Raw genomic sequence first — 16,728 nt, 5'->3', positions numbered from 1 at the left:
CAATCTAGTTATAATTTAGACATGATTGGCATATTCGTCACATAACTCTTACACACGATTTTAGGTACAATATGAAAGATTAAATAAGTTTGATGTTAATATAATGAACTTTTGCAATTATTATTTAACTTAGTTTCAGGTGATAAAAGTGTGTAAGGGTGTGAACAAATACGTCCGCTTCCATTTGGTTATTCCTCTGACAATATTGTTTTCATTGCTTATTATCATGTGGGTTTTTTTAATAGCATGTTTAGTTCACGACTATCTTTGATTTCTAGGTTATGCTCACTGTTTATTCCAATTTATTTTTGTAAATCGAGCATGATCTATAGGGTCTTGATAGTTTTAAGTATATTCATTACTGTTGCTCTTATGTGTAGGTTTATTGATATTGTCAAGTGTTAGAACTGTTATTATAGTATCAATGTGGCTGGTTCGTTCCCGTATACAATATATTTTGTTGTCCTTTATCATGTGGGTCTTCACTCATTTGTACTATTACAATCATTTGTTTTTACTAATGTAATTTTGAGGGGCTAACATGGCGACCAACTAGCTCTGGTATGTGTTTGTCAAAATATGGTGATTTTTGCATTGTAACTATCTAATTAATATACATTTTTGAGTTGTGTCATGTAGGTAGTTTAACTGAACTAATTATCGTTGTCGTTTCATTATTTTGGGTTTTTAAAGAATATAAAGGTCTAAATGAAGACTGCGCACGCTAATAACGTGTTGATTGTTGTGTTATGTAATATTTTCGCCCTTGACAAATATGGTTTAATGAAATAGTTAAGCATAAATTATGAGGGAGGTTACAAATGTTACAATGCATGTTTACATCTGGGAATGGTGGTACAGATCCCAGTGCTGGGAGTGCCGCTGTGCCTGGGCGCGAGCTTGATGTGCTACGCCGCCCAGTTTTACTTTGTCACCAACTTCTCATCCACCTTCCGCGTTAGGGGCTGCGGCAAAAACGGATCCACGGTGGCCGTAAGACAAACATGAGTATAACGCGATGGGCGCGACGATTCAGTCATTTTCTAGCTTCTGAAGCACGCTGTCAGAAACTTAGTCAGATAATTAAGTATCTTCCAATATAATTTCCAAACAAAGTAATATAATTTCCTCTAAATGAGTTTCGGGCAGTTTGCTGGAGGCGTGTTTACACTTTGAACTGTACGGCAAAACAAATTACGTTGGCCGTACATACAATCGGTATAAGGTTATCTTATTGTGACTGGGTCGTCGATTAATCTTACGATATGACTAATCTCAATTGCATTCATTAAGACACGTAACCAATCATCCGCACTCGGGGTACATGTATAATACACGGCAGACGTTGAAGGAAACCGAGCACTGCTTATGGTCCTCCGGTGGGATGCCACTTTATTGATGAGTGAAGACAGCACATGGATTCTATTGGAGCGGTTCGCTCGCGGCCATCGTTTAGAATGTACCGACAATTAATGGCATGTTATTTTTTTCTCTGATATGTCGCCGCTGCCGCCCACCGGCCGCTAACCGCATGCTGACATCGCGCCACCATATCACGCCGCATGCCACCGACTAACACCACAGTTGCCGACTGTAAACGTCAGTCTGATCATGATCTCGAACGTGGTGGTCAACCTCCTGGCGTTGTACCTTATCTTCGGCTACGTAAATGTGATAATGAAGGGTGGAGTGGGGAAAAACGGCTCGACGGTCGCAGTAAGGACATAATGATATACGCATTGTGCCGTTAACACTAACATGGCCGCACAGAGTGTCGCGTGACTAACGACTGGCCTCACGAATGCCTTAGAACGCTGGCGGACAGATGCTCACAGTCGTCGGGACGATCGTTTGTGGTTGTGCTGTGTTCATGCATTTGTTTGATCACCTCTGGGACGCTTCGCATGCTGTGTTTCGTAGTAGTTTTGTATTGCTCGCTTTTTGTTTGTATGTGCAGTCGCTTTTACCGTTTAGTTTTTGTTGTGTTGGTCGTAGCAATGTTACAGCGAGTTTTGTTGCCAGGGCACGAGCATCCTCTCGCCGGTGATTCCGTTTTCGTTCGTGGTGGTGCCGGCGTTCATCATCTTCCAGAAGAGTGAGTCGCAAGTGTACGAGAACCACCCCGCTCTGTACATTTTGGCCTTCGGTATGGTCGCTGCCAAAGTCACCAACAGATTAGTGGTGAGTATTACAAAAATCGAGCTTTATTCGATGTAACTAAATGACGTAAGCGTCAGGGTTCGAAAGGATAATTATCAATGATAATTATCTTGATAATTATCAATGATAATTATCTTGATAATAACAGATGGATAATTATCGATTGATAATAACAAAAAATGTGCTCGTGAAAGTGAACTGTATTTGTTGAACACTTGCGTCTAGTGGTGGACGTTATTTAACATAGATAGTTCTAAAACCTATCTATTTAGCTCCATAACGATCACTCGTTAACTAGCGGCAAAATATTTATCTATTTTCCACAACACTTTATGCGACTAGCAATGGATAACTTGACAACAATCAGGAACCAAAAACATAAAGCAACATTCTCAATGTAACAAAAAAATTTCTTATGAAACAATATGAGAAATGTATCTTATACTGTTGATAATTATCCGATAATTATTACGAAGCGTAATAATTATCTTGATAATTTCGAACCCTGGTAAGCGTTAATGTGCAAATAAGTTCTACACACGTTACAAGACTAAAAATGTGACTTAGGCTGTTCCTTACCCTACGTTTATATTGTGATCGTGCGTTTCAGGTGGCTCACATGACCAAGAGCGAGATGGAGTACTACGACTGGTCGCTGCTGGGCCCGGCCATGCTGTTCCTCAACCAGTACTTCAACAACGCGATACCGGAGTACTACGTGCTGTGGCTTTGCACGGTATGTTCTTAAGATTAAGTATGAATCTAAAAACTCGAATTAGTTTTACATGTTTTAAAATAAAAGTATTGTTAGTCGATTAAGTTGGCGAAATAGTGACGTCATCGAATGAGGGCTATCGTTTTTATATTTACCAGCTGGCACTTCTGAAGAGTAACAATATCTTACTCTACGGTGGAGCCAATCTGGTGAGTGCAAATGCTGTAGTGCTCCTACCGATTCAGCGCTTACCAGTTAGCGCCACTGGATCTTAGTTACTAGCAAATGTCAGTATCTTACTCTACAGTGGTGTCATCTGGTGAAAGCAAATATGACAGCCCTTATTGTGTTGCCATATAAAAAGAATCGTACTTTGACAGCTCATAAAAAGTATTTATTTATTTTATTTATTATTCAATCATCTTACAAGCTAACAGAATATATTCCAAAGCGCTTATAAGATTAATTGTACATAGGTTATCATGCATGTCAATATAATAATAATTAAGTCAATTAAATAAAAACAATAGATTTAAATCAAATTACCGAATGTCAATAGAACAATTAAATTTCAAATTACAAGTAAATTATGAAAATAATGTCATAATAAAGTAGTAAATTAATAATCAATCAAATAAAGTCAAAATAGAAACAATAAAATAATAAGTATACCAATATATCAGTGTCAACTACAGCTGTAGTGTTGTCTGTCCCCAGATATGGGTGTGCACAGACCTGGTCCGGTACTGCGGTCAGATCTGCCTGGAGATCTGCGCGCACCTGCACATCCGACTATTCCGGATTGCGCCCGCGCCGCCTGCGCAGGCGCCGCTGCCGCCCGGCCTCAACGGTACGGCGCCGCGCCGCGTGCCACGCCACGCGCGGAGGCATAACTCGCAGGCCTAGGCCGTCAATTATACTGTATTGGACCGCCCTAATACTCCCTAAATATAGGTGGTTCAATGAATCTTGAGGCTCACACTGATGTAATATTTGATCGCACTAAGGCTAAGAACTCATGGCGCGATTTTCACCCGCGCCCGCGGCGGTTGCGGATACTTATGTGAAAAGTAATGCACAACTCACGACGCAGTTTTCGCCCGCAGCGGGCGCGGTTGTATGCGGTTCCCGCTCGGCGGGCGACCATTTTGTACCAGTGACTTAACGCGCGGCGCGATTAAAATAACCGCTCTCGTGAGTTTTGAAAAAAAAAACCGCAATTCCACAACCGCCGCGGGCGCGGGTGAAAATCGCGCCGTGAGTTCTTAGCCTAATACTCCCTAAATATAGGTGGCTCAACGAAACTTGAGGCACTCACACTGAGGTTATTTGACCGCCCGAATACTCCCTAAACTATAGGTGGTTCAACGAAACTTAAGGCACTCACACTGATGTTACTCCCTAAATATAGGTGGCTCGATGAAGCTTGAGGCACTCGCGCTGATGTAATATTTGACCGCCCGAATACTCCCTAAACTATAGGTGGCTCAACGAATCTTGAGGCACTCACACTTCTTCTTTTCGTGTCGACAACAAACCTACACAGTGTCAGCTTATACTTGTGCTGTACTGGACCGCCCGAATACTCCCTAAATATAGGTGGTTCAATGAATGTTGAGACACTCACACTGATGTTATTTGACCGCCCTAAGGCTAAGAACTCATGGCGCGATTTTCACCGCCACGGACGCGGTTGAAAATCGCGCCGTGAGTTCTTACCATAATACTCCCTAAATATAGGTGGCTCGATGAAGCTTGAGGCACTCGCGCTGATGTAATATTTGACCGCCCGAATACTCCCTAACTATAGGTGGTTCAATTAATGTTGAGGCACACACTGATGTAAATTTGAATACGGAGCACAACCGACACATAACACGTTCAAGTTCATACAGGGTGAGGTTTTGTAAAACAACTCAGTGGTGGTTGATACATACATGAAAGTAATTACAAGAAAAATATAAATAAAATTTTAACTTTTACTTTATTAGTAAAAAAACCTTGTTTAAAAGTCTCTTAAAACTTTCGTCACGGCACTTGTTACCGCCCGCACCACCCCCGCGTACCCCGCTACACCACCGAGCACATGCGGCTACGGCGCACANACATAACCAGAAATGAGGAGATTCGTAAACGAACTAAAGTTGCCTGACATAAAATATAGCGATCGGATTACCAAGCTAAAGTGGCAATGGGCAGGGCACATAAGTACGTAGAACAGACGGCCGATGGGGCAAGGTTCTAAAGTGGAGGCCACATACGTGTATGTGTTTGTCGGGAGGCGCTTTCTTTTTTTAACCAACTCCGGAACTAGAACCGGAATTCCGGAGTTGAGTGCCCAATATCGGAAATCAGTTCCGGAGTTGAAAACTATCCGATATTGCAAGCCCTAAACATTATTCATGTAATACATTATTGATTTATTGTGTATTGACACTTTTGTATTAACAAAAAGCTAAACCTATTTTGTTAGATGTTTGGCACTGTTGCTTCTAGGCAACATTGAGGTTCGGAAGCATGTCATGTATTAGAAAACACAATTTCTACGCCAAATATTGCCTTATATGATTAGTTTGATTTATTATGAATTAAATTTAGACAAAACAAAAATAATTAGAGATGATAAAATAGTACAAAATCATAAAACTTCCGTCTTTGTTATTCTCATTGCGCGTCATCTTGGCGTCTGACAGAAATATGGATATGAAATCACTCAAAACTCAGTCGACGACCGATTTACTAGTGTTTTGCTGAACTAAGCTTTGTAACAAAATCGAATGATTTGCACAAAACTTATTATTTGGTGCTGTAGAAATATTCAAAGTGGTTGTTGCTTAAGAGCGTTTACGCCGTTTGGCGCAAAAACAGTACTTTTTCAACTCGTTACAATCATTAACCAGTAATATTACAAATATGTTATAGGCATAAATAGTTAGGCAATTTCGTCGTCTAAATAGTTAATTGAGAAAATATTGCGATTAGTTTAGTATTTAAGAATTCTATCAAGATAAGTCCACACAGGTTTTGTAAATTTCCACTTTGGCGTCAGTTTACAAGCTGAAATTTGTATGAAAATACTGTAAAAANCTGTGCATATTCTATCGCATGTATCACGGGGAGTGCTCCGAAGAATTATCCGGACTTATTCCTGCCGCCACTTTTCGCCACCGATCTACCCGACAGCACTTCCACCCCCATCACTTAGATGGTTGGCAGTCCACAACAGTACGTTTATCTAGAAACTTTCTGCCCCGTACAACCAAACTGTGGAATGGACTGTCGTCTGCGGTGTTTCCGGACGGATACGACCTGCAAGCTTTCAAGAGGAGAGCGTAGCTTTCCGGAAACACTAACCAACAGGGGAACCGTTTTCTCGTTTGCCCCCTATCACAAAAAAAAAAAAAAAAAAAAAAAAGACGAACAGGCCTGATAATACTTTATTGCTTCATTCATTTGGTATGAAGGTCTTAAGCTAATACATACGTATACATCCTCAAATAAACCATGACAGGGTATATTTTTAAAAGTTGATCTACAGTTGGTATATTGGTCGGATCTTTCTACTTTTCTTATGTTAATATCATGATCGTGCGTTTCAGGTGGCTCACATGACCAAGAGCGAGATGGAGTACTACGACTGGTCGCTGCTGGGCCCGGCCATGCTGTTCCTCAACCAGTACTTCAACAACGCGATACCGGAGTACTACGTGCTGTGGCTTTGCACGGTAAGTAGCCTATAAGGGTCAAGAAAAGTCAACTTCACTAAACATTTTCTAACCAGGAACACGAATTAGTTTATAATCAAATATGTATTTTAATCTTTACTTCCTTTGGAAACTGATTAATAGTAAGTTGATTGAGTTGCCGAAATAGTGACGTCATTGTTTTGTATTGCGACAAAAAATCTATTGGAAAATCATATTTTGACAGCTCTTAAAAAGTACGGAAATATATTGGTGTCAACTACGAGGCTATTGTTGTAATCAAAATCATCTTGTATCAATATTTTAACGCCATTTAACCTTAAGTCTTATACTTCAGTCTTCAAGAGACTGGCGTTACCTAGTTTGGGAATCAGTAGTGATAGTTAATTATAGTAGTTTTTTCTTAAAATTAAAAATAATTATAATGACCAGGGTTCGAGGATATATATCAAGGGATATATATCAAGATATATATCGGATATATATCCGATATATATCAAGCCGGTTTTGATGATATACAGGGTGTTGATTTCAATACTCGCCATATTTATTTCTACACTAATATTATAAAGAGGAAAACTTTGTTTGTTTGTTTGGTTGTAATGAATAGGCTCAAAAACTACTGGACCGTTTTTAAAAATTCTTTCACCATTCGAAAGCTACATTATCCACGAGTAACATAGGCTAAATGTTATTTTGGAAAAAATAGGGTTCCGTAAAATATGTAGATAATGTAGTCCACGCGCGCGAAGCCGCGGGCGGAAAGCTAGTAGGTGATATATTATGACTTACATAAACGCATTATCCACCAAAAAATAAATTACAAACGAAAGTGGAATTTTTAGCGAATATTTTCCGTGCAACATCAACTGTACTATGGCTCGCAATAATGCAATACGTTTACTGTGGCACGGGCGGGTGTGTAATGTATGATATAACTACATATCATATAATACTTAGAGGATATAACATCAAATTATATAAAATCATTTTATATAATAATTATTTACTATAATAAACGATTAATATAATTTTAAAACGAATAATTTTAAGACAAATAACTAACAACTGATATAAAATGGTTTGATATAATGAATATTTTATATAAAACTTACAATGTATACTATTTAAAACAAATAACATTCAAATCATATAAAAATAAAATGTCGAACAATCAAATGAGATAAAATTCTTTTCCTATAAAACTTAAATCATATAACAATAATTTTATTAAAGTTCAATTGTTATAATAAGCATTGCATGCAGCAAGCAAGCAAGCAAGCTAGCAAACGAGCAAGCAAGCAAGCAAGCGAGCAAGCAAGCAAGCTAGCAAGTAAGCTAGCATGCAGGCAAGCAAGCAAGCATGCAGGCAAGCAAGCAGGCAAGCAAGCTAGCAAGCATGCTAGCAAGCAGGCAAGCAAGCAGGCAAGCAAGCAAGCAGGCAAGCAAGCAAGCAAGCAGGCAGGCATGCAGGCATGCAGCATGCAAATTTGACTAAAAACTTGAGACTTCTGTCACGGCTCCGGCACTGCGGGGCTCTGGCGNGTAAAACAAAGGGAGGTATACTAAACACAATACATATTTTTATTTATTAATTTCTGACATTAAGTTTCTATGGTATGGGAGCTTCATTTTCAGACCACTGGGGGTACTGACCGATAGCTCGCCCGCGTAATAATACTGATTTCATGGATTTTTCCATGATTTTTTTTACATCAATATCGTGTATACTACAACCCCTGAGATGAGCGTTGTTTTACAAAATCACATACATTGTTATTTGTATATCGAATACACTAGCCACCTTGGCTCTTGTTAATGTCTGCAAGCGAGACGGAAAGCACTTGTCAGTCCCACTACAGCACAAACAACGTATGCAGATACAAATTTTTGCTCGTGTTGATGGCCTCAACTCTGGTTGCGCGACCTATACCGACTCGTCGATTAACGTGGTTAGATGTAGGCCCGTGTATGTGACGCTCAAAAGCCGATTCTTACTCAAAAGCGCGTTTTTATAAGCTGTAACAGATTGAAGATTAATATTATGATTATGACTCTTACGAACTACTTCGAAAATCATGACACTGTTCATACGTAGAACAGAAAGAGTTGACAATAGTCCGAATACTTGTCACCTTACGTGATAGTGAGCAGATTTACTTTGTCAGTATTGTGGCATCTAACATCTTACTCTCTCTTTCTCTATGGAATTCTCTAGCTGGGACTATCTTAACGTAACGGCGAAATAACTATAACACTAAGGGCTGATTTTTCAATCGTCAGATATCTTTTAACTGAAGAATAAACTTGTCATTTTGACACATTTCCTATACTAAAACTGTCAATGTGCCAAACTTATTCTTCAGTTAAAAGTTATCCGACGGTTGAAAAATCTGCCCTAAAGACAATAACAACCGCACCACATTGGTTATTAAAAATAGTTCAAAATCCAATTATTGACTATACTTAAATTTGTCAAACCTTACGTTTCTGGCCATTAATAAACCTCATTATTTATTGGTTAATATTATAGTAAAACTACGTCATTGTTAAGACAAATTAAGATTGTTGGGTGTATGGAATTTTGCATCTCCACTGGGGTATATCGATGTGACCGTGTACTCTATCGTATTGCTCTTCTGATATGCCTTCTTCAAGATGTCTTTAAAACATTGCGACCAGTGATTTGAGAGATTCGATTATGTCACTTTTCAAATGATATTGATGTAAAACACGCGTCTAAACATAAAACAGAACAAATTGCGATCTGTATTAGAGTAAGCTCATTAAAATGTGACAAGATCATTCTCATTTTGGGTCATCCATAAATGCCATACATTTGGACTAGTAAAGTGATACGTGTATGCGACTACTTTTAGGGAGTTAGCGGTTTATTTGACAAAACCTGTAAAATCGGTGGGTGTGGCGAGGCTATGTGTACGTTATGGTTGGCCCGTACGTGCGGAGTAAAAAGAATGGAACATGCCCGAATGCGTTGTTGCTGTTAAGTTTGAAATGTTCGTTACTCTTTTATTATTACTAATATGTTTTGGTTGTCAAATTTTCACCTATCTGGGCTCCATCTTTGAATCGCTTTGAACTGTTGTTATGAACGCGCGTTGTATAGAAAATATATTCTCTTGTCCAAGTTGTTGTATGGTGCAAATATAAGTTACTTTTAAAAGAGGTATTATTTTTATTAAAAACAGTTATGTTCAAAATCCTTTTACTAATTTATGGTACGGTTTAAATGTGTTAGTATATTTTGTATGTTATAGTGTGGGCTATGTTGGTCGCCTTGTGTCGTGTATTTGAATTTGTTTGTAGTAATAATGTTCCATTCCTTTTAGTCTTGGCTAAACGTAAAGCTAGCACTATCTATCTTCTTCCTTCCTAGTCTATTGCCTATTTTATTATAACAACATTAAATGATATTTAAGTATACTTTAGGACTTGTAGGGACGTGAAAAATAGATTTGACCTTTGTCCTTTTAGGTGTGAGAAAATATAACTAAGTGAGACAGGAAATAATACACCGATGTATAGAATATGACTCGAGCAATGCTTTTTACGCACATTCGCGTCTTTAGTTGTCTCTTTCTATATATTGAAATGTGTTACATCTTGCCAAGTGTTATTATTAGTGGTTATTTGTACAAAATGTTCGCAATAAATAAAGACGAAGTAACTCGGTCCAATATTGTTGCCGTTGTAATTGTTTAACGCACACTTCTGAGCTGTAAGTTAAGTGTTTGTACTTAGAACTCGGTCGATGTGGCGTCTTTNTTCATCAGAATAACGTAACCTATCGATAGGTATTTTTTTCAAATAGAAATTGTGAAAAAAATCGCTATGTCCATAAATCTCAATTTCGCTCCATAGTGTGACGCTATAAAAATATTTCGAACTGAGATTGTGCTAAGATTTCGAAGGTGTTGTTGTATTTTGATATTTTTCAACTTCCTTCCTTCTTTCCAATAAATATAATTATGTATAAATTTAATTTGTCTGAAAATGATACACAATAAAAGTGTATTTATACTTTACTACTTTTAGGCTTAGCTTTTAGGGTAATATAAATTGTCGTTTTATTACTTTTACCTACCCCTACTCTCTTCATTTCACTCAGAAAAAAAAGTACGTAGATCTACGTATTTTCTATATGGAAATTGTACCATTTCTACGTAATTTTCTAATCTGTCCTACGACTTTTTCAAAATCCGAGTTGGCAACACTGGTGTCACGTACGTCACACGTGTGATATTTGTGTTGTAAGACAGACGTCTGCTCTGTGTAAGCGTTTGTCGCCCCAAAGACGTGACGGTTAGAGNAGTTTTAAAAACATTAAAAACATGTTTATGTAACACAAATGCAATAGTATTCATGAATAATACAATAAATTAATACTATGGCTTTCATACAAAATTGATATATATCAAAGTTGATATATATCGGATATATATCATAAATATCCGATATTTTGATATTTATAATAAATATCGGATATTTTCGAACCCTGATAATGACATAGCTGATTAAACATGCCAATAATTTGACCTACATGGATAATAAAAAAAGTTTTAGAATAGAGTATCGATAAGAGAAAAATTTTTTTTTCATACATTAGACAAATCTATTTTTTTCGACAATCCTGCTAGGTGTAAGCATCTAATAAGTACAATAATTTATGCCACTAATACGGTTTTAAATGGCATAAGTTTTGTAGCTGTACAAAGAACTTAGTACCTGTACCAACCCTTCATACAAAGTGGTTGTTCAACAATGAAAGTGACTTTTTTTTATTGTCCTGCATAATATAAATTATGTAAAATAAGTAAACGTTATGTTTTAATTAATAAACCGTTATTATCTTGCTAAAAAGTTGATACATTTGCAAAAATGCATTGTAGTAATTATCATGTTTCATTGCGCTACCGTTATCCACATTTTTTTTCTAAGTCCGAGCTTTACTTGAGAACCAAGTGACGTACACTAATCTTGGGAGCCGCGCGGGTCAGCTTATATGAGAATTATTGAAGAAATGCTGTCCATCGGCTCAATACAGAGGTTTGAACATAGGTCTGACTCGCGGTCATCATTGTCCGACGCGGCCCGAACGGAAAGTTGAAGTGTCGCCCATCATTGTCCCCCATGGCCCGAACGGAATAGTGCCATTTTTAAGCTGGCAGCGAAGGTGTTAAGTACCTAAAAGACTAAGGCCTGTTTTCACCACCAATCCCTAATTTTTAAGTGACCCCTATAGTAATAAATAACAAGAATTTTGTTTACACAGGGGTCACTTAAAAATTAGGGATTGATGGTGAAAACGGGCATAAAAGAATTAATTTTTTCTCCCCAGATATGGGTGTGCACAGACCTGGTCCGGTACTGCGGTCAGATCTGCCTGGAGATCTGCGCGCACCTGCACATCCGTCTGTTCCGGATCGCACCCGCACCGCCCGCGCCCGCGCCGCTGCCGCCCGGCCTCAACGGTACGGCGCCGCGCCGCGTGCCACGCCACGCGCGGAGGCATAACTCGCAGGCCTAGGCCGTCAATTATACTGTGTTGGACCGCCCTAATACTCCCTAAATATAGGTGGTTCAATGAATCTTGAGGCACTCACACTTCTTTTCGTGTCGACAACAAACCTACACAGTGTCAGCCCAAAACTCCGTTGTCAGTAGCACTTATCAAATCCTCCTGAGTGCAGTTGCTTGGGCACTCGGGGCACGACATCAGGTGCTTGAGGCTCACACTGATGTAATATTTGACCGCCCTATGGCTAAGAACTCATGGCGCGATTTTCACGCGGGTCCCGCTCGGCGGGCGACCACTTTGTACCAGTGACTTAGCGCGCGGCACGATTTAAAATCACGCCGTGAGTTCTTAGAATAGCCGCGCAAATATCCGCTCCCGTTAGTTTTGAAATAAAACCGCAATTCCACAACCGCCGCGGGCGCGGGTGAAAATCGCGCCGTGAGTTCTTACCCTAATACTCCCTAAATATAGATGGCTCAACGAAACTTGAGGCACTCACACTGATGTAATATTGGACCGCCCAAAAACTCCCTAACTATAGGTGGTTCAATGAATGTTGAGGCCCACACTGATGTAATATTCGACCGCTCAAATACTCCCTAACTATAGGTGGTTCAATGAATGTTGAGGCAAACGCACTCTCAGTCTCTCACTGATGATTTGAATACGGATCACAGCCGACACATAACACGTTCAAGTTCATACAGGGTGTGGTTTTGTAAAACAACGCTCATCTCAGTGGTGGTTGTATACATGAAAGTAATTACAAGAAAAATATAAATAAAATCTTAACTGTTACTTTATTAGTAAAAAACCTTGTTAAAAAGTCTCTTAAAACTGGAGACGGCGCTTGTTACCGCCCGCACCACCCCCGCGTGCCCCGCTACACCACCGAGCACAAGCGGCCGTCGCCCCGGGTGAGCGGGGGGACTGACCGATAGTTCGCCCGCGTAATAATATTGATTTCAGGGATTTTTCTATGAATTTTTTTTAGCATCGGTGTCGTGTATACTGCCACCCCTGAGATGAGCGTTGTTTCACAAAACCACACCCTGTATATCGAAAACACTAGCCACCTCAGCTCTTGTTAATGTCTGCAAGCGAGACGGAAAGCACTTGTCAGTCCCACTACAGCACAAATAACGTATGCAGATAAAAATCTTTGCTCGTGTTGATGGCCTCAACTCTCGTTACGCGACCTATATCGACTCATCGATTAACGTGGTTAGATGTAGGACCGTGTATGGGACGCTCAAAATTCGATTCTTACTCAAAAGCGCATTTTTATAAGCTGTAACAGTTAGAAGATTAATATTATGATTATGACTTACGAACCACTTCGAAAATCATGACACTGTTCATACGTAACAGAAAGAGTTGACAATAGTCCGAAAACTTGTGGACCTTACGTGATAGTGAGCAGATTTATTTTGTCAGTATTGTGGCATCTAACCCCTTACTCTCTCTTTCTCTATGGAATTCTCTAGCTGGGACTATCTTAACGTAACGGCGAAATAACTATAACACTAAAGACAATAACAACCGCACCACATTGGGTATTAAAAATAGTTCAAAATCCAATTATTGACAATACTTAAATTTGTCAAACCTTACGTTTCTTGCCATTAATAAACCTCATTATTTATTGGTTAATATTATAGTAAAACTACGTCATTGTTAAGACAAATTAAGATTGTTGGCTGTATGGAATTTTGCATCACCAATGGGGTATACCGATGTGACCGTATACTCTATCATATTGCTCTTCTGATATGCCTTCTTCAAGATGTCTTTAAAACATTGCGACCAGTGATTTGAAAGATTCGATTATGTCACTTTTCAAATGATATTAATGAAAAACACGCGTCTAAACATAAAAGAGAACAAATTGCGATCTGTATTAGAGTAAGCTCATTAAAATGTGACAAGATCATTCTCATTTTGGGTCATCCATAAATGCCATATATTTGGACTAGTAAAGTGATACGTGTAACTACTTTAAGGGAGTTAGCGGTTTATTTGACACAACTGGTAAAGTCGGTGGGCGTGGCGAGGCTATGTGTACGTTATGGTTGGCCCGTACGTGCGGAGTAAAAAGAATGGAACATACCCGAATGCGTTGTTGCTGTTAAGTTTGAAATGTTCGTTACTCTTTTATTATTACTAATATGTTTTGGTTGTCAAATTTTCACCTATCTGGGCTACGTCTGTGGATAGCTTTGAACTGTTGTTATGAACGCGCGTTGTATTGAAAATCTATTCTCTTGTCCAAGTTGTTGTATGGTGCAAATATAAGTTACTTTTAAAAGAGGCATTATTTTTATTAAAAACAGTTATGTTCAAAATCCTTTTACTAATTTATGGTACGGTTTAAATGTGTTAGTATATTTGTATGATATAGTGTGGGCTATGTTGGTCGCCTTGTGTCGTGTATTTGAATTTGTTTGTAGTAATAATGTTCCATTCCTTTTAGTCTTGGCTAAACGTAAAGCTAGCACTATCTATATATCTTCTTCCTTCCTAGTCTATTGCCTATTTTATTATAACAACATTAAATGATATTTAAGTATACTTTAGGATATGTAGGGACGTGAAAAACAGATTTGACCTTTGTCCTTTTAGGTGTGAGAAAATATAACTAAGTGAGACAGGAAATAATACACCGATGTATAGAATATGACTCAAGCAATGCTTTTTACGCACCTTCGCGTCTTTAGTTATCTCTTTCTATATATCGAAATGTATTACATCTTGCCAAGTGTTATAATTAGTGGTTATTTGTACAAAATGTTCGCAATAAATGAAGACGAAATAACTCGGTCCAATATCGTTGCCGTTGTAATTGTTTAACGCACACTACTGAGCTGTAAGTTAAGTGTTTGTACTTAGAACTCAGTCGATGTGGAAGATAGGATTGGTGACTTAAAGCTGTAGGAATTCAAAGTTAATTCGTCAAATTATTGCAACTTGAATAGTAATATAATTACTACTATATTCTTAATTGACTTACAATGACTGCATGCGAACAATGAATGAATGATCTCACGATTAAATTGTTACTCTGTTACAAAAGTTAAATTTTACACATGAAATAACGTCTGCAAATGCCAACTAACAACAATTAAATAAGCATTTTAGATAAACTTTAGATTAATATTTGTTTAAAAAGTGAAATAAAAATTTAAAAACGACAATCTCGAATAAATAATGCAAAGTTTTATGTATATTCGTTTTTCCTGTAGATTGTGAATCCGCGGGTAGTTTCCGAATATTCATAGAAGACTACGATCAGTAAGTCGCGAGTGGCGCTAGTGTTGTCAGTCGATAAATAATAATCGATTGATTTTGCAGTGATTGCTCAAATGTCTTGTCTCTTATTTTAGAGCGGTGTCGTCTATTCACAAACTCTTGCGATGGATTTCTTCATGAAATATAGTTCGTGCTTTGTTACTAATTAAAAAAAAATTGCATTGAAAATTGAGATATTTTGTAAACAGACGATGTTGCTTGTAAAGTACCTAACCGACCATAAAATTGCCAAGAATAAATCGGCCGACAAAATGAGCAAGCCTTTGATAACATCTAATCAATTAAATATAACTTGAGCTAGAATAAGAGCCTAATATTGCACAAGTTTTCGTGTTACAGCACAAAATCATCGTAATTTAGTGCTAGATTTATCGACTATTGGACAGCACTAGGGTGGTAGGCGTACGACAAAATAAAAATGTGAGACGTCAAAAGACGATAATTAGCCGGGATGTACCGAAAATTGTTAGTAAATTTGTAGTGGTTCGATTAGCTATGAGCTAGAAATTTTTCACTTTGTTAGACTAGTATTTATGTGTATTCGTTATTTTAACTGAAATGTTTCTAGTGCATGTCGCGAAGAAATAGCTTAAAAAGTTATAAGTAATTTATTGAATTACATTCATTAGCGAATAAGGTGCGCACTGACACAGATGTCGAGACTTTCACTACTCTAAAATTTAAAGTCAAAGATTTTTTGCTCTGTATGAGAAAAGGGCTGCTGTTCAATCAAAATGTTAAAGATAACCATTCAGAAAAGATACATTGCTACATGACGTGTCACGTACGTCACACGTGTGATATTGTGTTGTAAGACACGTCTGCTCTGGGTAAGCGTTTGTCGCCCCAAAGACGTGACGGTTAGAACTAATGAGATCAACTGACTTTTAATTCATGAGGTGGACATTTCGATATCGAGTTCATTAATGTAAGGTGGTAATTGAGAAATGTATGTGGTTTACTTTTTGATTTGTTTTATCCATTATTGGTATTATTGCTACCATCTTTCATACTTCATATCATGTTACAAACCCTGATGGACTCCACGGAATATGGATTAAACAAAATCAAACTCCACATAATGTTTGCTCGTAGATATTACCAACCTTTAAAATGGATTAATCTTAAAGTATTGGAAATGACGTATATTTTAATATATTTATATTATTAACATAAGCGGTGTTGGCTCGTTCGTGACTAATACTTCAACCTCTGCATTCTTCTCTATGCTATATAACGTAAATATGTGTATTTATCCAATGTATATGATTTTGTTAGCTAAGAAAAGTGCTTCTTGATAA

General features: G+C 38.0%; 1 protein-coding gene across 4 annotated transcripts in view; it reads left to right on the top strand.

Annotated features, from left to right (window-relative positions):
- bbc (choline/ethanolaminephosphotransferase 1 bbc) overlaps positions 1-16,728 on the top strand; it is a 31,596-nt gene that overhangs the window by 12,926 nt on the left and 1,942 nt on the right. For 2 of the 4 annotated variants that reach the window (XM_028311509.1, XM_028311505.1), the window contains 4 exons: positions 1,585-1,716; positions 2,023-2,181; positions 2,771-2,896; positions 3,593-3,725. In XM_028311509.1, coding sequence (XP_028167310.1) covers positions 1,585-1,716; positions 2,023-2,181; positions 2,771-2,896; positions 3,593-3,725 — 550 coding nt within the window. Of the gene's footprint in view, positions 1-861; positions 994-1,584; positions 1,717-2,022; positions 2,182-2,770; positions 2,897-3,592; positions 3,726-16,728 lie in introns of all 4 variants that reach the window. The other 2 variants (XM_028311508.1, XM_028311507.1) reach the window with 2 other exon arrangements.

Source organism: Ostrinia furnacalis, unplaced genomic scaffold, assembly GCF_004193835.3.
Source record: "Ostrinia furnacalis isolate ACB-3 unplaced genomic scaffold, ASM419383v2 OfSCF3339, whole genome shotgun sequence".
Lineage (NCBI taxonomy): Eukaryota > Metazoa > Arthropoda > Insecta > Lepidoptera > Crambidae > Ostrinia > Ostrinia furnacalis.
Note: the sequence above shows the minus strand (reverse complement) of the source record. Positions and strands in the feature narration are given on the sequence as shown.